At 44.6% G+C, this 22,544-nt stretch overlaps 1 protein-coding gene and 1 long non-coding RNA gene across 2 annotated transcripts; one reads left to right on the forward strand and one right to left on the reverse strand.

Annotated features, from left to right (window-relative positions):
- Positions 1 to 539: 539 nt before the first annotated feature.
- blmh (bleomycin hydrolase) lies at positions 540 to 21,713 on the reverse strand. Its single transcript, XM_035434514.1, has 12 exons — positions 21,558 to 21,713; positions 19,253 to 19,450; positions 18,539 to 18,648; positions 18,095 to 18,236; positions 17,371 to 17,459; positions 12,338 to 12,430; positions 9,348 to 9,503; positions 9,088 to 9,246; positions 8,709 to 8,776; positions 8,294 to 8,411; positions 5,944 to 6,013; positions 540 to 1,810 (listed from the first exon to the last, which is right to left on the reverse strand). The coding sequence occupies exons 1-12, from the start codon at positions 21,565 to 21,567 to the stop codon at positions 1,662 to 1,664; spliced, it is 1,362 nt and encodes a 453-aa protein (XP_035290405.1). The 5' UTR covers positions 21,568 to 21,713; the 3' UTR covers positions 540 to 1,661.
- LOC118236291 lies at positions 20,901 to 22,215 on the forward strand. The gene is made up of 2 exons (XR_004767012.1): positions 20,901 to 21,455; positions 22,103 to 22,215. It is a non-coding gene; the product is annotated as an uncharacterized LOC118236291 (long non-coding RNA).
- The last annotated feature ends 329 nt before the right edge of the window (positions 22,216 to 22,544 follow it).

Here is a 22,544-nt window from a genome sequence, read left to right on the forward strand (position 1 = left end):
GATGGGAAATTATTTGGTAAGGAGCTAAATTGACAGCAGATGAAGTGTACTATATCCTGAGAGGCAGAGACTTTGCTTCCAAGCTCAAATTATCAAAAAGAATGGTTTGTATCTGCGTAGATGGGGCTCAAACAACTAGTTACTGAGAAACGGGACAAACACCAAAGGATCCAGGCTTGGCTGCAACACGTCAGAAAGTGCACTGTCTCAGGAAGGAGAGAGTCCAGAGAGAGAGAGACAGGAGGGGAGAGAAAGACGGAGGAAGTGAAAGACAGAGAGAGAGTGGGAGAAGGCTAGAGAGAGACAAAGTACAGAGAAAGAGTGGGAGAGATAAAGAGGGAGTGGAGAGAGCGGAAGAACGAAGGGGAGGGTGATAACTCAAGCTTATCACTTGCAAAGGAGACAAATTCTCCAGTGGCCCAAAAAAAAAAAGAAAAAGAATGAGCAGAGTGACAGAACACTCCATGTAATGCATGCACGTACTTCATCTCAGCAGTAGGAGGCACACTTCAGGGAAGCAAGACAACCAGGCACAGAAATCACTGAAGGGGTTTATACAATACGTTGTTTTTTTTCTCCAAAAATTACATACAATAGTCGCAGAGGTCTGTATATTCCACTTTAATATGCATTTTCCTCCTACCCGTCTGACTTGACTCAACATGAGAACACGCACATATGCGCACATGCGCACACACCTCTTCTCCACTGCTGAGCTAGACCACTTGGCTTTATTGAGAAGAATGGCAATGAAGGACAGCTCACAGAGCTGGGAGGTGTACTGGAAGGGGAAAGGAGCTTCTGCGCCATAGATATAGAAATAATAGATAGGGACAAAGTTTGGTTTGGTTTGGTTTATATACTGCAAGACAGTCCTTAAAACTGCCGTCACTGGAGGACAGCAACTAAGTTTTTCAGTGCTATTTGTGCATTTTCATCATTAAGAAATGTGTTTGAGAATTCATATGAGAAATGATATACCTTCACTGCTGTTATTCAGTTAAGACTCAGCTACTGTCACTGGCTATCATGTACCTTGTATTATTCTTCTTGGGCCGGCTCTTCTGTGCGTATAACACATCTCACCATGATGGATTTGCAATACGTTCTGGGTAAGTGGGTCTGGCAAACAAATGGGCTGCGTAGTAACAGCGAGGAGAACCTGTCTGGTCACTCTCATTCTACGTGTATGACAAACTCACCCACGCCACACTTGGCACTAGGCTCAGCCTGTCTCTCGCTGATCCCTGGCGAAGCAAGGGGACGTGTTGCGTACTGGATGGAGAAAAGGTTGTGTGTTCAGTCGTAATCACAATATAAATCTTGTGACTGAAAATGCCAAGCTCACTGACGCACAGATTATTGAACCCATGACCATCCATTTTTTTGGGGAGTGGGTGGGGGGGTGGCATGTTCACAAGCAGTGCACAATAAAAATTCTTGCTGAATGAATAACAGAACTGGAAGAAAGAGAAATGCATGGAACAACAGATGGAGAGACCGACAACGCAAAAGGAAAGTTGTAGACTAATTCCAGTTTTAAAAAAAGAGATTTTGTGTAGAACAGTCCATTGTCCAGGAGGGTAAACCCAGAGAGAGATGGGGCGGAGTCACACAGACCAGGGCTGAGACCAAGGCAAGGCAGCATCCTGTTTCCAAGGTTACGCGAGGGCCCCCATTGGATCCCAGGCAGGAAGTACAACGGGTTCCTGTTTCATCACTTCCAGGACTTCATCTGGGACAAACCTCTTGTCCACCACGACCTCGTATACATATTCTGAGAACCAATCATCTGTCATGATCAGATAACCTGTGGAGGAGGGGAGAGAACAATTACACCAACGTCCATTCGGGTAATGTACCTGATAATGGTACATGTCACAAAGCACAAATCATATCAAGCGGATTCCACGGACATGACAGTGACTTCTGTTTACTCCAATGACCTGCACAGTCCCCAGATCCAACAGAGCACCTTTGGGATAAGGTGGAACGGGAGCTTTGCAGCATGAATGTGCGGCCAAAAAATCTGCAGGAACTGTGTGATTTTACTGAGTAATGGGCCAAAATCCCCTAAGGAATGTTTCCAGCTCCTTGAATCCATGCCGTGAAAAATTCAGGCTACGGGTCCCACTGGGTACTAAACAGGAGCACCTAATAAAGTGGTTGGAGTGAGTGTGTGTGTGCGTGTGTGTGTGTGTGTGTTTGTAAATATATATACACAGTGCTGTGCAAAAAATCAGAGACCATCCTTTTTAGTTTCCAGTGAAAACAGCCATTAAGTTCAAGTTATTAATTTTTCAGTGTCAGAAAATAATGTCAGAGTCAGCAAACGTATTTAACACAAAATTACACAAAACATCCACAACTATGGACAATATCAAATCTTTCAGTATTTAGTGTGTCCGCCTTTTTTACAGCGTCTGTTCTTTTCCGGAGACTAGCTCTGAGTTTTCCAAAGAAATCAGCAGGGATATCTTTTCATGCTTCTCGTAAACACCACCAAAGTTAGTCTCATAAGTTGGTTGCATTTTCTGATTCCATTGATCCAAGTAATCCCAAACACATTCAATGATGTTAAGGTCTGGACTCTGGGGTGGCCAGTCCATTGTTGAGAACACCAGCAGCTTGATCTTAGTAGTGTGCTTGGGGTCTTGCAGTAGCCTGAATTTGATCCAAATCAAACATTGTCCAGACGGCATTTCATATGTTAAGATTTGTATTTATCAACATTCGTGATGCCTTCAATCAAAAACACATCACCAACTCCAGATGTAATAGAACCCCAAACTTGCACCGATCCTCCACCATGCTTGAGTGATGGTTGTAGCCATTGGTTTCGAGATTCTTTCATAGCTTCGGCGGTGTACATACTGCCTGCTCTTACTTCCAAAAATCTCAAATTTAGACTCACCCATAAAACTTTACTCCAAATCTCAGGTGTCCAGTTTCGGTGTACCAGTGCAAATCTGCTTCTCTTTGGTTCATTTCCTTTCCTCAGTAGTGGCTTTTTGACCGCTATTGATTCTTTCAGACCCACTGCATTGAATTGTCTTCTTGGAAGGATTGACAGAAACACCGGTGGATTTAATCAGATCTGAAGCAAGTGTTTTTCCTATTGCCCAAAGATAAAATCTTCAAGTACAGTCTTTGTGATGGCGAGTGTTTTGGTGGTTTATCAGTTCTGGCACGGTTGTCAGGAGTCCCATTTTCTCTGTATTGTGCAATAATCTTCTGAACTCCAGTTTTGGTAACAACTTTTGTTGGGAGGACACAGTTGTAACTTTTTTGTGGATTGAAAGGATGGACAAAAGAAAGTGGACAAATACTGATAGATCGGATATTATGTATTATGAAGTGATGGAAGAGGGACATTGGTGGCCCAGTGGTAGAGCTCCTGCCTGCCACGCCGGTGGCCCGGGTTCGTATCCTGGCCAATGCCCCAAAAACCCAGCCACTGGGGATGCGCAAGTCAGTGCATTCCTAGTGCCGGTCCCCAGCCTGGATAAATGGGAGGGTTGCGTCAGGAAGGGCATCCGGCGTAAAAACATATGCCAAATCAAATACGCGGATCAGGACGATCCGCTGTGGTGACCCTGAACGGGAACAGCCGAAAGAAGAAAAAAATAAATGTAATGATGGAAGCATTTCTGTTCAATATATATTTCCTGCATTATTGCCTGACACTGGGGGAAAAAATTAGCACTTAATGGGCTGGCTTGACTGGAAATTGAATGAAAGAAAGGGTGGTGTCTGACTTTTGCACAGTACGGTATATGCACATATAGATTCCATTTCCATAAGAGAAGTCACCCCAGTGAGTTCAAGTGACACTTTCAAGCTGGCAAAAGGCCAAATGATCTAGTTTCCTTAAAAAACTGGCAGTCCATTGATGCCATTAAAACTACATGAGCAGCACTCCGTAATTCTTTATTCTCCACTGCCTTTAGGGAGCATTCACTCGCACACCTCATTGAGCTTCAGCTATGAGAACAGCCAGATTAGTATGAGCTCAAAGTTCATTATTTTTTTTTAGCAATGCACTTACAAATATGTACATAGCGTACATTTAATCTTTTTGATCAAACAAGTGTGTGGACACAGAGATGAAACCGAGACTTGAGATTTGCTATGCCCTTTTTCTCTGCGGGGATGTCTTTTGCTGACGCAGTCGATTCCAAACTGCTGGTTCCACCAGCTGGATCATAAGAGGAACCGAGTAAGGTTGTGATATATATGTGGGAAGAAATAAAAAAGAACTTGAGTCACAGAGATTTGCTCCTAAAGTGGTTAATGAGATGGGGAAGTTGGGTGACCATTGGCCGAATACACGTTTGCTGCTTAACACGACTGACCGACTCTAAGGGCTGTGGGAAGAGTTTCTGCTTTGCGTAAAAGTTATGGGGAAATGACTTGGTATCTTGCCTTGGGATAAAAATCAGTTTCAATATGATTATATCCTCTTCCCACATAAACCCAAGCAAAACAAAGCAACCTGCATTAAGAAGTGCTACCCGCTGCTTCAAGGTGGAAGTCGATTTGTTGACCACAAGAATAACTCTGTGTGAGTGTACAGAAGAAACTGTGCTTTCAACCCAGAGGTTGCAGGTTTCATTCCGAGGAGGGACATTACCTCGCTCAGGGCTACAATGGCAATTAAGGTGTTACTAACTCAGGATAAGCTACTAATAAATGTAAGTGTGACAGAATGGCATGACATCATCTGGTTTTTGCCTCATACAGAAAGCAGTTCTCACACCCTCACAACGCACTTCCATTCTCTGGAGTTTCTAGCATTCCCGTTTGCGGTCTTTACACTTTTTTTCAACTGGAAGCTCACCACACACATGCACACACGCGCTCACGCACGCACAAGGCATGTTTCTCAACAGAATACATTGAATTTATTCTAATAGTCTCCATGTACATTACTAATACAGCCATTAACTAATGTTTTATTTGCTGCGGATAAGATTACGCAAACGACACTCGGATTCTGATTCACAGGAAATGTGTGAGGTTGAGGGGCTTGTTTGTTATCATTCTTCTTTGTACAACTGCAGATTAACAGTATGGGATTGACTCGGGGAAGAATGCTTTGTGTGTCTTTCACGGATGACTAGGTTTGAGGCCCACGGTCCCTGGGCTGTGGGGCCGCAGTCAGCTGCTCACCCCAAAATCCACCCAGTTTACACTCCCGGCTGGAACAGCCTGTACGCACTGGTTCCGGTTCTAGAACATGCTCGGTAGGGTCAGGCTCAGAGTACCCTACACTCCATGGGGAAATTTTATGACAGATATGAAACAAGACAAGCACAAACTTGCAGCGTGCTTGAGCGTGCTTCTCTCTCTCTGGCGCACCGGAATTCAATCGGTTTAAACTCCCTGCTTGCTTACTACTCCTGGCTGCCACACTATTTGTTTTAATTGACATTTTTTTGGTCAAATTCTGGAGCGGGAGTGGTTCAACCAAGCCAGGACCATAACTTGAACTCACTGCGGGCTACAAAAACTACAAGAAACACAGAGACAAGATTCAAGACACATGAACATCAACAAACTAACTTCAAGAAAGACAAACACACCCACCCACACACACACACACAGACTCCTAATCTTCAAGACGCATCAAAAGAAAAACAAACATTCACATTTAAGTGAATGAACAAAACAATTCCATTCTCCTGTGAGGTCACTTAAGAGACTCATAACAGAACAATGCTTCGGCTACTCTCCTCAAATCTGGCCATGAATGAGATTGGGGGGGGGGGCACAGAGCAGGAGAGTGAACATTATTCTCTAGAGCATTCCAAGCTGCCGGAGCAGGTGAACAGAGGGGAAATGAGTCCCACATAAGTACAGTACAATCAGGCCGAGCTCCGGGGCCTCGGAGGGCAGGAACCAGGCCCTTCATAACTGCACGCCTCCTTTTTCAGACCTCACCTTTGTTCCCACGGTCGTCTCCCCAGGAGTTCTCCACTCTCCACTTCTCATATTCTCCTTCTTTCCCATCCTGAGGGAGAGAGGGGAGGAAGCAGAAAGAGGAATGAGAGAGCATGAGAGAGGAGAAAGGCAGAGGGAAAGAGAGAAAGGGAGGAGTGAGAAAGGGGGAGAGAGAGGGAGAAGACAAGAGAGATGGAGAGAGGAAAGAGAGAAAAAGGAGGAAGATGGAAAAGGTGGGAGAGGTAGAGAAACAGAAAGAGAGAAAGCGTCAGTGTCAGCTGTACCCTGCAGTCCAGTGGATAGGCCTCGCCGTGGCCTGTGTGCACCCCCCCCTTACCCCCCCACCCCAGCCACCCCCCACCCAACCAACCCCCCCCCCCACCCCACCCACCCTGTGCCCACCCAATCTCTGACGAACCTACAGCTGTACAAACGCTTTCCCGAAGGCGTGAGGTTTTAGGCTTCCCGTATAAAAAACAAACAGCGCGCTGGTGCCCGAACGCTGTGTGTTCCTACGGACGAGGCGAGCAAACACAGCAGCGGCGGTCCGAGATGTGCTAACCTCCGGCCCGGGGTATTTAAGCCCTTCTTAAACAGCTGTTACTTACCTACGGCCCAAATGTTAGACATCGTCCGTGAAGTTTCCACCGGCGGGCGTGTGAAGACAGTGCAAATGGCACCTTGTTCATTCGTGCCTCCTCCGAAGAGGTCTCGCATGGATTTGGAAGAAATTAAATCGAATAATGGCAACGCCCTCAGTATGTACGCCAATAGTATATTCGCCATTTTCACGCTATTGGGGTGTAGCTTACACACAGATTATGCTGAAGAAACCATTGATGGACACACGGACAGGGCCGTTTTGCGTTGTGATCAATTCCTGCTATCAGACCGTGACTCACAGGCCGTGGAAAGTCAGATAACCCAATACCAGATGAGCACCATTGGCTTGCAAATGATTTCTTTTGTTCTGGTTCCAAGTCTTTACTATTTACGTTTACAAAACCTCTTGTTAGCAAGTGTTCTTGTTAACAAAAGGATATAACTGATATTGCAACAGTAATCATCACAGCCGTGTGTGTGTTACCTGATCAGGTTATGATGATAATAAATTTATATTTTAATTTTCACTACTTGTTTGTGCATTTTGTAAATTGCCACATAATACTGTGAGACCGTAAAACCATGATATTTTTGGACAAGGTTATCATGCCATGAAAATCTCACTCCATGACACCCCTACTGCAGTGCTGACCTCTTCAACTGCTAGAAAACGTGAAGTAGTACCGGACAACTAACTGTCCCTTTCCAAGAACACTGTAGTGGCTTACTGGGAGTGTTCTTCCTGTACAACATCTGGAGACTCCGCCCCTTCCTCACCACCTACCCAACCCCGCTCTTTGCTCAGGCACTGATCATCTCCTTCCGGGTCACGTCTCTTGCTTCCATATCACCGGGTTAGCTATCCTTTTTCTTTTTTGGATATTTTTGGATAGGGATTTTAAGATTTCCATGGGATGGCAATGTTTATTTTTTTATTTTAATGTTTATTTGATAGGGACAGATACATTTAAACATAGATTACTGTCAAACAATATGTTCTAGGTATAGCTGTGCAACGAAGGTAAGCAGGGTCACGGCATTTAATTTTGCTTACAAGTTACAACACTAATTGCTGGTTTGTTTGGCAACTTATTTCACCTCCTTTGGTGATAACGCACCTTTGTACTCAGCCAAACAGTAACGTTCTCCACTTCTGTTAGTCACTCTGGATAAGAGCGACTGTTAAGCGATTGTAATGGAATGTAATGTAACGTAAGGCAAACAAAGTCCGTTCAAGTGTTCGTGAGGAACAGGGTCCTTACTGCTGAAAACAGGCCTTCCGTCTTTATGCACTCAGAACGCACTGTCCGGCTGCTCAGGACAGACACGGAAACGGAAACAGGAGCAGACAGCCAGAGCCGCTTATTATGGGGGAAACTGACACCGAAGAAAGCACCTCCTCGCTGAGGGAGGAAAAGGGGCCGGACGCCGGTGACACAGACTGGATATGAGGAGGAGGAGGAGCCCGCGGGAGGTCCTGCTTCGGCTTCCTCACGCCGGCCAAATCCCAACCCTCGCCCTGCTCGTTATTCCGCTTCACCGACTTCAGTCCTCCTCCCCCTCGGGTTCAGCACCCTCGTTCTGCGCTCAGTCCCCCAATTCTCTCCCCCTCTCCATTTCGGTCTCTCTCTGTCCATTGCCCTTATGCAGCCCTCCCTACTCTCTCTCCCTCACTGTGTCCAGTGCCGTATTTCCCCCCGTGTTCACTGTGTTCAGTACCCACACCCTGCTCCTTTGTGCTCAGTACCTTGTCTGTGACGGCTGTGAGGATCATGGCATGGGTCATGAGGGAGTCCCCGAACATCAGCCTCTCGGCCTTGGACAGATTCTTCACCGAGACCCCGAACACCAGCTCGTGGTTAAACCTGGGAACGGCCAATCGGAGAGAGAGAGAGAGAGAGAGAGAGAGAAAGAGAGGAAGGAATGTTGACAGGCGGTACAGACAGACGAGCAAACAGGACTCACGGATACACAGACACACCGTCATCAAGACCGCAAATTTGCCCAGACAATAAAACGCAGGAACATACACAGGGGAGGCAGAGCTAAAAGCGGATGAAAAGGATCTCTCTTCAAAAATTAAAAGTAAAAAAACAACTGTTTTTAAGACTGTGGTGGATATCAGATTGGCTCATAAAAGGTACTGACTGATGAATACTCACACGTTCATGTCATTGATGCCCAGCTTGCCGTGAAAGTGCTTCCCCACGTCACAGCCGAACCACACGGCCTGCAAGGGAGAACAGGCGTGACACACACCCCCGACACGGGCGCACTTCAAACAAAATGACCCCGGAAAATAAAGGGACGACGACAGAGCTGGCCTGGAGCAGCCTGACAGAACCGTCGATGAAACGCAGCGCTTGTGCACGGACCGCCCCGACCACACGTACACACCGTGCGTGCGCACGCACAAACAAGTGCAGACGCACACAGACATGAATGCACAGAAATACAAAAAAAAAAAAAGCATGGTTGCGCACGTGCGCATGTACACACGCGCACGTGCACACACACCTACATACACACACACACACACACCTCTCCCTCCTTGATGGAGTTGGCTGCGGTCTGCTTCAGCAGCTGTATGGCCTGGTTGTTGTAGAGTGTTCGGCGGCCGCCCACCATGTTCCCCAGGAACTCCACGCTGTACATCTTCCCATAGGGGTTCTGGGGCCTGGGGTCATTCACCAGGCAGACCTACGGTGGGCACGGAGGGACACACAGACCAGCTCAGATCCAGCCGCGCTGAGGGGCACGGAGGACGGGGCTGTCGCCGCGGCGTTTCGAGTGCGCCCTACCTTCTCCTGCATGTCGTAGAGGGGCTTGACGTGCTCCTTGTAGAACTGCAGGGGTGTGAGGGGGCCCATTCGGTGGAAGTTCTTGTCCTTGTCCCTGTACTCCCAGCAGATGGTCTCGGGTGGACTGCCTAGGCACACGCTGGCCACGCGGAACACCTGAACGCACACACACGCGCGCGTGCACACACCAACACACACACACACACACACACACACACACACACACACACACACGAAAGCGGTAAGCTTAATCTGCCCGCACGCCGTTGGACGCACCAACGGCAGGGCCATGCCTTCGCCCGGCAACAGTCCCGTCCCCGCACGCGCACGCGCACGCGGTCGGGCGGGCGGTCGGGGTTTCGGGGCGGGAGCCCGCTCCGAGGCCGCCGGGGCGCCCTGCTTCCTGCGAAAAAGCGGGTCCCGCGTGCGCGTGTGTGTGCGCAGCGCTCCGCTTTCACCGACGCGCCTCAACCAAACTCCGACAGCGATCTGAGGAATTTCCTCCCTTCCTTCCGCCCGTAAGGCTCGGCGTCACCCGCTCCTAATCGGGAAAACACGCCGTATTATCGCAATCGCAATCGAGATGTAAATCAAAAGGGCACCGGCGGAGTCACAAACAGGACCGCGCTTCCTGTGCACATGCTGTCACTCTCCGGCCCGCCCGCGCACGCACACACAGGCGCGGAGCTGGCTTTATGGGGCTTCCTGTGGGGCTTCCCATTGACTCCCATAATATTTTTGTGCTTTCGGAGCCCAAATGGACGCACGCACGGGGAGACAATGGACAGACGGAATTATCTTTGGCGCACTGGCTCCTAACGGAGCAGACACTGCGCTGGAGATTAGTCTCAGGGGTACGTCTTAATTGTGAGAAAACATTTGGAGGTTTTCTTTTTTCTGCACTGAGGGAAGAAGAGAAGAAGAAAGGATCAAACGTTCAGACGCTGGTTTGGTCCCAAGAGCGAGGGTTTCTTGTTAGAAGGTTCGGACAGTTCGGACAGAGCAGGCATGGCAGGGAGAGGAGTGGAACATTTTGGAACAGCTCCAGGGACAGAAGGAGGACAGACACAAGGGCCCCTGCAGCCCCCTGGGGCTCTCCTCTGCCCCCCCCCTCACCTCCCAGCTTTCAATCACAAACTCATCCCCCGTGGTCCCCAAGGATCAAATCAACCGTTATGAAGTTCATGAAGATGAGAAACGTTTTTTTTTTAAGGTTTTGGAGTTATAATATCGCCTCCCAGAGAAGAGGGTCATTTCATTTCATTTTCTTATCCAGGGATAATTCAGGACAGCGTTCATTGAGGGGGGTTGTGGATTCAGAGGTTGTTAGGTTTAGGTAGAGAGAGAGGGAAAAAGAGAAAGAGAAAGAAACGGCAGTGAAAAGGGGGAAGGGGAACACCGCTGGGCAAATCCAGAGGGCGCTACTATTGAGGGAAGGCATTTCCTGTGTCCGGTTTTCTCCAGTTCTCCTGGTCCAACCTCCCCCCCCCCCTCCCCCTTCGCCTCGTGAGTTGCTCACAGCACACCTTATTAAACTCCTGCCAGCGCCAGCCCTCCTCTCCCCCTGAACAGGCCTCTCAAACAAAGGCCAGATGAGGATAATCATCCTTTAATCAAGTTCCAGCCACCCATAGTCTTTCATGTAACGCTTCACAGGTTTAGCAGTAAGAGCCCTCTGAGCAGCTGTGCAGCAGGACAGTCTCTTCTCTCCTGGCCACCTCTGTTTATCTCCGTCACGCAAACCAGGGCCTATTATACGTTATTGACACCCCCCCACCCCCCCTCCCCCCCCCACCCCACAGTGAGGTGTCATCTCTGAAGCGACGCTCTGCCACTCGTATGAGGGGTAGCTGGGTCGGACCGAGGCAGAAGCCATCGAGACTTCCGGCCCTTGTTTACACAGAAGGCACGCGAACTCGGTCGCGGCCGATTTTAACGACGGTGGTCGCCCCGGGCGTGGCGCGGTAACCAGAGCGATCCCCGCCAACCCCCGACGATCGACAGCCTCGCCGCGTCGAGGGTAAACACAGGAACAATAAGCGCGACGACACGAGCGCAGCCAGGGGCGCGGGTCTGTTTGCTCTAGAATCAGTTCCCAGCCCTGCTTATTACAGTATTCTTCTGTTGCGCGGAAACACACCCGGCTGAAGGCCGCCGGTTACAGGGAGACACACGGCCACACTGCTCCACCCACTGGCGTCACGGTAACCTGCAGCTTTCCTTTCCCCCCGTGATGCCCTCCAAGTAAATTCAGTGAAGAATTTATAAGGCGTGTTCCTTTTTTAACTCCCAATTTTGGAATGTAAGGCCTTCAGGTAATTTCGTGACTCACCGTGAGCCAAAGTGGGATGACAGCGGCTACTGGGGGTGTGTCTTTTGATTTGGCCATTTGGCCAAACTTACCTTTTTTTGTGAAATGAAATGTTTTGATACCATTTTTAGCCTTTAGCTACACATAAAAATTCTATCAAGATATAGCCTAATACTGATTTTTGTGAAATAAGACATTTTGCTTGAAATGTACAATATTTCAATAAGATTTTTTCGATAAGACTTTACTTGAACACTTTGACATAAGACTGACATAACATAACGTTTGCCAATGAAAATATGACAGTATTATGTAATTTGACAAACTAACTTCATCCGTTATGCCATCTTGTGACGGCTGATATGTCATGTGTATGACAGTGTTGTCAGCCTTGTTGAAGGGTTCAAGTAACGTTACCATAATTTCTATCAAGAAATGCATTGAAATATATAGAAAACATCATTGGTGCTTTGGTCTCAGTAGAAGGACATATTTTAATACAATAAACAAAATGTATTAAGAATGACAATATATTAGAAAGTACATTTTTTCAGAGTGCCTCCCTATGCAGAAATACATTAATTCAGTATATTACAGTATACTTTTACATTTAAATATATTTTTGTTGCATAAGGGTTACCACCCAACATACACGTACAAACAGGGGGACATCACTCACCTCCTCGATCATGGTGTCAATGGCATCGGTCAGCTCTGCTTTAGTGGAGTCGCTGGCCACCATGTTCCTCAGTCTGAGACAGTATTCCCTCAGCTGAAACACACGGCCATTATGAAGTCACATTAAAGCGCCGCGGTGACCAGTGGATGCAGCACCCTGCAGCCTCCCAAACACACGGCCATGTTAAAGCACCGCTGTGACCAGTGGATGCAGCACCCTGCAGCCTCCCAAACACACGGCCATGTTAAAGCACCGCTGTGACCAGTGGATGCAGCACCCTGCAGCCTACCAAACACACGGCCATGTTAAAGCACCGCTGTGACCAGTGGATGCAGCACCCTGCAGCCTACCAAACACACGGCCATGTTAAAGCACCGCTGTGACCAGTGGATGCAGCACCCTGCAGCCTACCAAACACACAGCCATGTTAAAGCACCCTGCAGCCTACCAAACACACGGCCATGTTAAAGCAGCACCCTGCAGCCTACCAAACACACGGCCATGTTAAAGCACCGCTGTGACCAATAGATGCAGCACCCTGCAGCCTACCAAACACACGGCCATGTTAAAGCACTGCTGTGACCAATAGATGCAGCACTCTCCAGTCTAACGAATCAATTGAATTTGCATTACCTGACATCCTTAACCCCTTCACGCAAGCCCCCTAGTGGTCAGCACCCTGGCATGCCCAGATTACTGAACTCAGACATTCAGTGCTACTGCAACCAAAGTACGAGTTAAAAACAGAAACGCGTTGTTTTAGTTTCATAAGTAGACGATATATTACAACTATGCCGAAAACTGAGTTTCGCAGCGCCACCACTGTCACTCTGGTCGTTCATTTAACACGCCCCCCTCCCTGCAGTCTCATCTAGAACTACACCCCCACCCATGACATAATGGACAATATTGTCTATCTTGGCATTCATAAAAATATTCTTTCACCACTAAAAAATCGTATTCCGTCATAGTAACAAGATAAACCCGAAAATAGCTCTAAGATATGCCAATACAACAGTGAAAACACTGCTCACTGAATAACGAAATAAACGAGAAAAAGTTTTTAAAAATGATACCATGTCCTTCTACAGTCAATATCGGGACTAAATATTGAATAAATATACAACCTTACCGTTGGTTTTACACGTAGAGATGTCCCTTTTGAGACTGAATGGTCATACATTGTCTTGGACAATCCCTTTGTGAAATATATGTGCATTTGTGATGCCTGTGTATCTTCCAAAATAGCTGCGCGTAATACCACACCTGTTGTTTACGGCGTTGTTGCCCTTTTTAGTACAGTCTGGCTTGATTGACAATTCATATACTTAGTAGGTGAGAGTATAAGCTTTCTAACGATGTATAACATGTCTAATTTTGCTTTTGGAATAGCGTTTTATAGGTCAGCGTAACCAGAAATTTTCTTATCATCGCATTCAATTACACATTCACTCTGTGGTAGCAGTAAAACAAAGACGCTGCTAACGAAACATTGTCAACAACTATTTTTCTGAATTTCTTGGAAAATACTATTATTATTGAGGACTTCTGAGCATAGCTAAGCCATGTGTTTGCTGATAGACCTAGCTGACATCGTTTTCTGGTGTAAGACAGGAGTGAATAGAACTATATCAATGATTTCCTGTCTCTATCTACTGAAAACAGATAAGATTTCATCATTGCTATGTAAGTATTATTGCTCAAAATACTTCGGTTATATACATTATTTTTGAAATTGAATGCCTTTAAATAGGTTAGTGGTATTATATAAAGTGGATATTTCACACTGTACTGTAAGCGTTAGTTAGTAACGTAATAGTTTTTGTGAAGCATGCAACAGTGATGACGTGAGAGTTGGAGCATTGCCAAAACGTGGTGGACAGTTGAAAATTGTTTTCATGTCGTCCCATCCCCATACAAGAAAACATACGAGAGTACAGAGTATAGAAATACATACAAGAGTTAATTATTACACATTTAGGTACTGTACCGCATTGTGTGACAATATGGAAAGCTTGTAATTCCCACTTGAAATGATGCAACAGTGAGTTTCTTGAGACAAAACAGTTGATTTGCAGTGAAATATGTGGATATGTTGTGATTTACAGCAATGCATAATTTAGACATTTTGGATAGATTTGGAGATGCTGGGTACACTGCTTAGTTTTTGCTTCATAAATCTATAGTAGTTCCACATATCCACCCTTAGATTTAATGAACTTGTGGTCAAGAAGTTTTTGATCCAGCACGTATAGGTTAACCTGCTGTATATATGCAATCTCTCAGTATTTCATTGCAAACTAAAAAAGTGCAAATTCATTTTTGATTTTTTGTCTAGACAACTGCATATGTGGCACTTTATTTCTTCCAAAATTATGAATATAAATTAATCTGCGTTAGTACTGTAAATTGTACAAATGTCCTGCTTCAGGTACCCCCTAAATGGGCAAGGATTGGCAACATTTGGCATGTGCGCTAAGGGGTTAAAAACCAAAAATGTAATGTATGTTTAGGATGCTTTTTAATTAGTATATTTATCATGGATTTCATGGTTTCTCACTGTATTTTAATCATTGTTCCATTTTTATGTTTACCTTTTATTTCGCCCATATTGACTTATCAGGCCATTTATTTCTTTTTTCACTTCCAGGTTAATTTCTCAATGTTCGCCTACTGTTTTTGTAAGTGCACACGAGATGTATTTTGGGTTATCAAAATGAATACTAATAAATATATACAGTAATGTGAAAAAGGAAGTACACCCTGTATGGTTTTACATATTATGACATAACTAACCCTCACCTAGCCCTCAGAAAGCCTGGGACCGAGGTCTGGATTTTAACCTGGCCATTAAATAACCAGATTCTCTTCTTTTTCAGCCATTCAGTCATAGATTTACTGACTGGATTCATCATTTCCCCATTGCATGATACGCTTTCAGCCAAAGTTCAGCTGTGGGACAGAAGGGCTCACATCTTCCGTGAGAAATTGAGAATATTCTACTAGAGAGGAATTAATGGTGGACCCAATGACTGACAGCCATCCAGGTCCTGCGACTGGAAAACAGCCCAAAATCTTCAGCCCTTCAACACCATGCCTGTTTGGCGTGAGGCTCTTTTGATAAGCTTTTTTTGTCGTTTTTATATTTATCTTGTGCACATGGCGCCAATCAACTCCACATTGGTCTTGTCTGTCCAAAGGATAGTGTTCCGGAAGTCTTGCGATTCATTCAGGTGCAATTTTGCATTTGCCTTCTTGGAAAAAAGAGGATTTCTCCTGGCTAACCTTCCGTGAAAGGCATACTTGTTCAGACTTGTCCTAATGGTGCAGGCATGAGCTCCAACATTTCGATGTTGACAGAGGCCTGTAAATCCCTGGATGTAGTTTAAGGGTTCTTTGCAATTTCTTGGAGCATAATATAGTCTGATCAGGGGGTGAATTTGCTTTTGTCGTTGGTATGCTGTGTTAACACAATCCTGAATGCTCTGGACCAAACTGTGAAAGTTTCTACTTTTATATACAGGTGGTAGCAATTCCTGATGATCAACGAATTCTGTGCTCTTGATTAGCAGCACCTGCTCCAATTACCTTAACGGACGTAGAAGCAGCACTGGTGTACTTTTTCCACACATGCTTCTGTATGTCAGCTTAATAAATAATGACAAGTAAAATTTGTGTCACGGGTCACAGATTTATGTACTGTAGGGATGTGTTGAGGACTAGATTAGGGTTTTTTTTTGGTTTATGCACAGGTTATAGGAATTTCCTGTGAAGTTACTTAGCTGGAATGCAGTTACGGCTGCAGAAGGTCACATATGACACAGGGAAGTGGAGATTATGCATAGGGTGGCCCACAGGCCATTATGCTAGAACAGGACATATAACCTCAGGTACTGTAAGCCATGAGTTAAAAACAAGGACAAAGGTTAGTGATAAGCACGGGTGGCAATGAAGTGATAGTGAGAAATAATTGCACAAATAACGATGGAGCACAAAGAAAAATATTAGTTCATGGAAACACCAATAAAACTATAAACAAACGAATGTGCCAGCAAATGTGCCTATAAGGGTTTTGCCAGCAGACTGAACAGAATACAAAAGCACTCATCACCAATTGATGATGCAAATGCCAAATTTACAATTCTTTTCTTTTGAAGTTTTGCAGGTAACCGGACTTGCCACTTTTCGGATTTGTCGAAAAGTGGCAAGTCTCATAACCCAGGCTTCCCCAGCATGCTTTGAAAAATTCAGCTTCTTTTGAGCAGGTCCACTAAAGTTAAGCCACTCATCTACACATACATGCTACTGTTCACAAGTTGTGTTGCTGCTATAAGTAACAATGCATATTTACTCATTTTCTGCCAACATTGCGATTTTCCCTTATTATGCATTTCTCTCCAGTGGTAAAGAGGTTTTATATTATTTATCCAATTGTACACATTTGATCCGTTCAGAGGGCTGGTGGCTGGTGGGCAGTGGGGGGCGATACAGAAATATCAGGGCAGAAATACAATGGCTTCCTATGGGAAGACATCTATGCATGAGGAATTTTTGGCAGTAGGCGAGGATGGCAGTACGATGTGGGCAGCGTAACATGATATCCTGACAGTGCATTTGTGCAAAAGTTAAGCAATACACTGCATATTTCTCCTTTAAAAAAATGTTTTTTTTTTTTTGTTTTTTTGTTTTAAAAAGCATCACTTTCACACCTGCTATTAGACATTTCTTTCCAGTACAAGTCAGTACCGAATTGATCCAGAAAAATTGGTGTTGGTGCATCTGTACTTTTTTGTGAACTCAAAATTTCACAGTACACAGAGGGTAAGCATTTATTAAATTACTCTTATTTTCTTGGCGGCCCGTCAACTGCACAAAAAGCTTTTTGCTCTATTGTACCCACAAGCTCTGAAAATGCGAAAATCCCCAGAACTCGCACTTCCCTGTATAGTGTGAATATGCAGAAATCATTTAAGATAATTTGTATAAAGTTCTCATTCACCTGACTGCTGTGTGATGTCAGCAGTCCAACCCACCTTGTGATTGAGTATGTCATTCATTCTCCTGGAGGCCTCAGAACTGTGAGACTCAGGGAAGCACTTCTTTGGGATGACTCCATATTTCTCTGCCAAACGTTTAAAAAAAAAAAAAAAAAAAAAAAAAACAAAGAAGAAAAACACACGTTAACAATGACTTCTGCATTCACACCTGACACAACTGACTCATTCTCATTAAAATCATTTGGTGGACATGACACACACTAATGACAACCTGGGTCTAATTCAGTTCTCATCTCTCCCCTGCCTCTGTAGTCAACAACTGCAAGTCACAACGCCTGTCTGTACTGGCCCCCCAGCGGTGGAACAAACTGCCCCCCAGTCTTCCGTACAGCAGAATCATTAAATTGGTACCAGCCAGTCTGGGCATGTAGTCAGCCAGGTGTTGCCCTAGTACTCATATAAATCATATGTAAGCACTCATGTACCCCCTGCATTATACGTTGCTCTGAGTCACTATGAGTTCCTGATGAATAACATAAGATAACATAACATAATGGCAAGAACAGGCCAATCAGCTAAAGGCTATCTAGTGCTCACCGTTTAACCTACAAACTAGATGGTGTCCAGTACCATATCAAGCCTAGTCTTGAAAGCCCCCAGAGTTTCTGCCTCTGCTATATGACCTGGCAAGCTATTCCATACAGCAACTACTGTGTGAAGAAACACTTCTTGATGTCTGGCCGGCCGCACAGATGCTCACCGATGAGGTTGACCAGCATGTCCCACTGGCCCCCGTCGTTCGTGGGGTTGGACAGCAGGAACTGGACCAGCCGCCCGTCCACAGCCTCGTTCCGCAGAGCTGTCTCAACACACGCTTGCAAGAAGTAGTAGCACCTTTCCACCTGGCGGAAACAGTAAACAAAATAAATAGATTTTAAAAAATGGAGGGCAGGTAGGAGATAGGAGAACACGGGAGAGAAACAGGAGATTTAAAAGAGAGAGAGAGGCTGTAAGACCACTGCTATGCACAATGCAAAAAGAGAGCTCAGAAGGCACGGGTCCCCTCACAGTGCCACTGCCCACTGCTCCTAAGTAACTAGGATGGGTTAAATGCAGATGGCAAATTACCCTATGGGGTTCAACAAAAGTATCTCTTATTTTATCTTTATCTATAATAATAAAAAGTAAGAAAGTGCAGTCTTACCTTGTCCCAGAAAAAGAGGTAGGACTGGCTGAACTCAAACTCTTCGATGTTAAACTTTTTCATAAAGGGAAGACGCATCACATTGAGACAGGAGAAGATCCAACATCTTCCTACAATTGGGGAAAAAAGAAAAAGGAATATTACATTCAATATTAGTATTAGTGAGAGTAAGTGAATGAGCATGGGGGAAACATCTCTGACTACAGTAAGAAAACTTGTTCATTTATTCACCACAGGTACATTACAAACAGTGAAAGTATGTTTTGTCAGAGGTGTCAGTGCATGAAATAGCTTTCCAGGTCATGTAGTAGAGGCAGAAGAGACCCTCAACCCTAAAGTTGTCCAACTCCAAGCCCAAGTCTGTAAGTAAACTGCAAGCCTAGATAGGCTTCATTGCCTCCTCTCCTCATTATGCATTCTGATGTTCTGAAACATGTAAAGCACTCCAACTGAACAATGTATAAGAGCACATATGGGTGTCGCAAATACTCAGCTACATACCCGCATGAACACATCACAATATCTGCACCTTAAGGCAGATAAATTGTACATTTATGTGCATTTTAGTAAGTCAAGAGCATGCACCATCCATAGCTGTGTGACAATTGTGCATGCGTGTGTGTGTGTGATCCAGAGACATGCAAACACTGTGTGTGTGGCTCTGTGTATGTACATCTATTGTGACTGTATGGTCCATAAGCTCTGCTTCTGTACCAGAGTTCTTCTGGTTGGTGACGGGCTTTCCCTCCGTTGGGATGGAGTGCTGGAAGATGTGCACCGTGTCTTGTACCGTCTGCCTGTGCAGGCAGACCTCCAGCGGGTCGATGCAGGTGGAGACATTCTGGGCCAGCAGGTAGCGCGGCTCTGCCCGGAAACGCTTCGCGAAGGAGGAGATCTTCTCCTGACTCAGGCCTGAAGCGGAGGGAACACAGGGACAGGAGTTTGCACGTCAAAGGGAGTACTTTCCAAATAACAGGTGGGAGCATAGTGGGTGAGGATGAGAGGGAAAATGAGGGCTCAGGGGCAGGCAGACAGAGAGGAAGAGAGAGGGGTAGAAGGGGGGTAAGAGAGCAGGAATGGGAGCGAGAAATACAACAAACAGAATTACATTTGGTAGAAGAGAAAGCCAGACAAAAAATGGGCAGACCATTCCAGATAAAGCTGAAAGATGTATACAGTGAACGTGGTGAGAGAACAGTTCCGGGAATAAATAATACATCGAAATCAGTAGGCATTAAGATAAGTTATTCCATAAAATAGCTCTGGGCTATTCTAAACATTCAATGCAATATTGCTTAGTCATGCATGCACTTTGACCCTTTTTCCCTACTCAGGCTGTAAACGGTGCTGTGGGGAGATGGGAGGAATGTGCGACAACTTGTGCGTTTATGCTTGGGAACCAGGTTCCATCACAGTGATACAGGCCAAATGGTGAACATGAAAAACAGAACCAGACTACTGTAAAAACTGACCACGGTAAAGTGGGCTGCTGTGCCAAAAAATAGAGGCAAGCCTGTCGCAATGTGTTTTCCACATGTGTATACCTCAGGCATGACAGTAATATGTTTTCTACACGTAACAGATGTATAATTTCAAAATAAAAGCATCAAATCAACATATGACCAAATTCAGATTTCCACAAATCACGTCAAATTTAAAAGTACACTCTCACAGTATCACTTATAAATGATGATCTGATGTGGAATTAAAAAATATACTTTACAAGTGATACTATAAGATGACATAATATCTATCTGAAGTGTAATTTAATTTAATTTCCTGTCTGAATGCGGACATATATTAACTCTATATGATTTCTGAAGAGCTTTTATTTAGAAAGTTCACATCATATCATCTTGATACTTTGTAAGAGATCCAATGAAATATGGTGCTATCTATCTAAAGTGCAATTTGCCTGTGGAAACAGTTTCCTTATTATACCAATCTTACTGTGGTCACACATTAACTCCAAATGATTTTAAATGATTTAGAGCTTTTATTTTGAAATTCCACATCAGATAATCATGTTGCTCTCTAAGTCAAACTATGAGATGGTGTAAGACCTATCTCTGAGGTGTAATTTTTCTGTGGAAACGGTTTATTTTTATTTCCAATCTTAATGTGGTATATATTAACTGTAGGCTACGTGATTTTTGAAGCGTTTTTATTTTAATATTCATCACATCATGATGTTACTTTCAAACTGATCGTATGGGATGGGGCACTTTTATTCTGAAAGTACACATCTGTCACGCGCAGAAAATGTATTACCGTAATGCCTGAGGTATACACTTATGTTGAAATCACGCGGCAGCGGGCTTGCTTGCCTCAATATTGTGAAACGGTGGCCCACTATACCGCGGTATACATTGCTACATAACGGAATGAATCAGATGCGTGTTGTGAGAGTGACTTGCAACTTTACACGGAGCCAGGAACCAGTGTACATAAAGACTTTCATTACTCTGTCAGAAGGCATGAACTGAGATCAAAGTTTCAAATCATACAAAGGACATGCATTGTTTCAAGTCTGTAGCTTCGACCAATTGAGTACAAAATCTACCGCCAATCTCCATTTGTCTTCATTGCTAATGTAGTTCAGATGGGCTCACAATCTGAAGTTATATGACTTACAATGACCTGAAGTAGATTACATTACTAGCTACCGAACGTTACCCATCGAAGCGTTCAATTGTCAATCTAGTCGTTCCACTAGAGCCATGACTCACTATCTAGCTAGCTACCTAGCAAGCTAGTTAGCCATGTAGCTACCGTTAGTTAGCTAGACAGCGAACTCACACAGTACGTCGCTAACGTGGAAACCATCATTTAACAAGGTTGAAATGTTGTATAGCTACACAACCCACAAACGTTAGGAACTGACGTTGTTCTGGTGAAAGTTCCAATACAATTAACGGTGAGTAACTGCGAGAAATTTAACCGAGCATTAAAATACGGCAGTCTGAAGTTACCTAGCGAGTGAAATGTGAGCAGAATGATACGAGTAAATAATTAATACCTGTGTCCATTGTTCCGTGGAGGATTAGTCTGGTTTAACTGATAAATCACCTGGTGTGAACAAAGATAGCGTCCGTATTTTATGTTTATATCTTAGTAACCGGCTCAGTCAATCGGTCTGATCCTAGTCCCGGAAACAGGAAATGGATTGAAATGCATATTGTTAGTGTTACACGAGTTCGGCCAATGCTTCACCAATTTGGATTCCTATTGATTTATTTTCTTTTCTTTATTATAAATGAAATTGTCTTTTAAACATAAATTTAGCGAACTTAATAGCAGACACCAAGCACTACATAAACGTGTAATAGAAAACAGGTAGTCATTTAAATTGTGTATTAAAAGTGTTGACTGCGGTGACGGCGGGAGATTTGAATGCTGAGCGTTTTACAGACAATAAGGTGTTAATCATGTTCAGTGTGTTATAAAGTTCGCTATCGTTCACAATGAGGTCTACGGCGTTCGGAATTTCCAATCAAATGTGTCTTTGTTTCCTTTGAATATCCAGCCCTGGTCATGCTGTCATGTTTGTTTCTTCATCAACAGAACAAACGAAAACATTAAACTATTGAAGATGTTGACTGGGCAACCCGACAACAGAAGCTTATGTGAGAATCTTAATTATATGAATTTTAATAAAAACATCTCTTTTCAAGTTTTATGCCATAATTCAAATTTATTCCAGTTTCTAAATAGAAAAGTGCACATTTAAATTTTAAACGTGTGCTCAGCTGGTCTTACTTGCCAATTAAGTCGTGTGGCCTTCCCCTCTAACTCTGAAACGTTATGCATTTACCCTTTGTAAAATGAAACCATTACCATTCCTCTAACCTGGGACTTGTTTCATAAAGCAGGATTACTGAGCTAGCTAGATAACAAGAGTACAAGTCGGAACCCTCACAAATCTGGAACATTAGAGTTGAAAAACCAGCTGTTCCGGGTATTCCGCAGCGCAGTTATCGAATTTATTAATACTGCTTCCGCTTCG

Source organism: Anguilla anguilla, chromosome 9 (genome assembly GCF_013347855.1).
Source record: "Anguilla anguilla isolate fAngAng1 chromosome 9, fAngAng1.pri, whole genome shotgun sequence".
Classification (NCBI taxonomy): domain Eukaryota; kingdom Metazoa; phylum Chordata; class Actinopteri; order Anguilliformes; family Anguillidae; genus Anguilla; species Anguilla anguilla.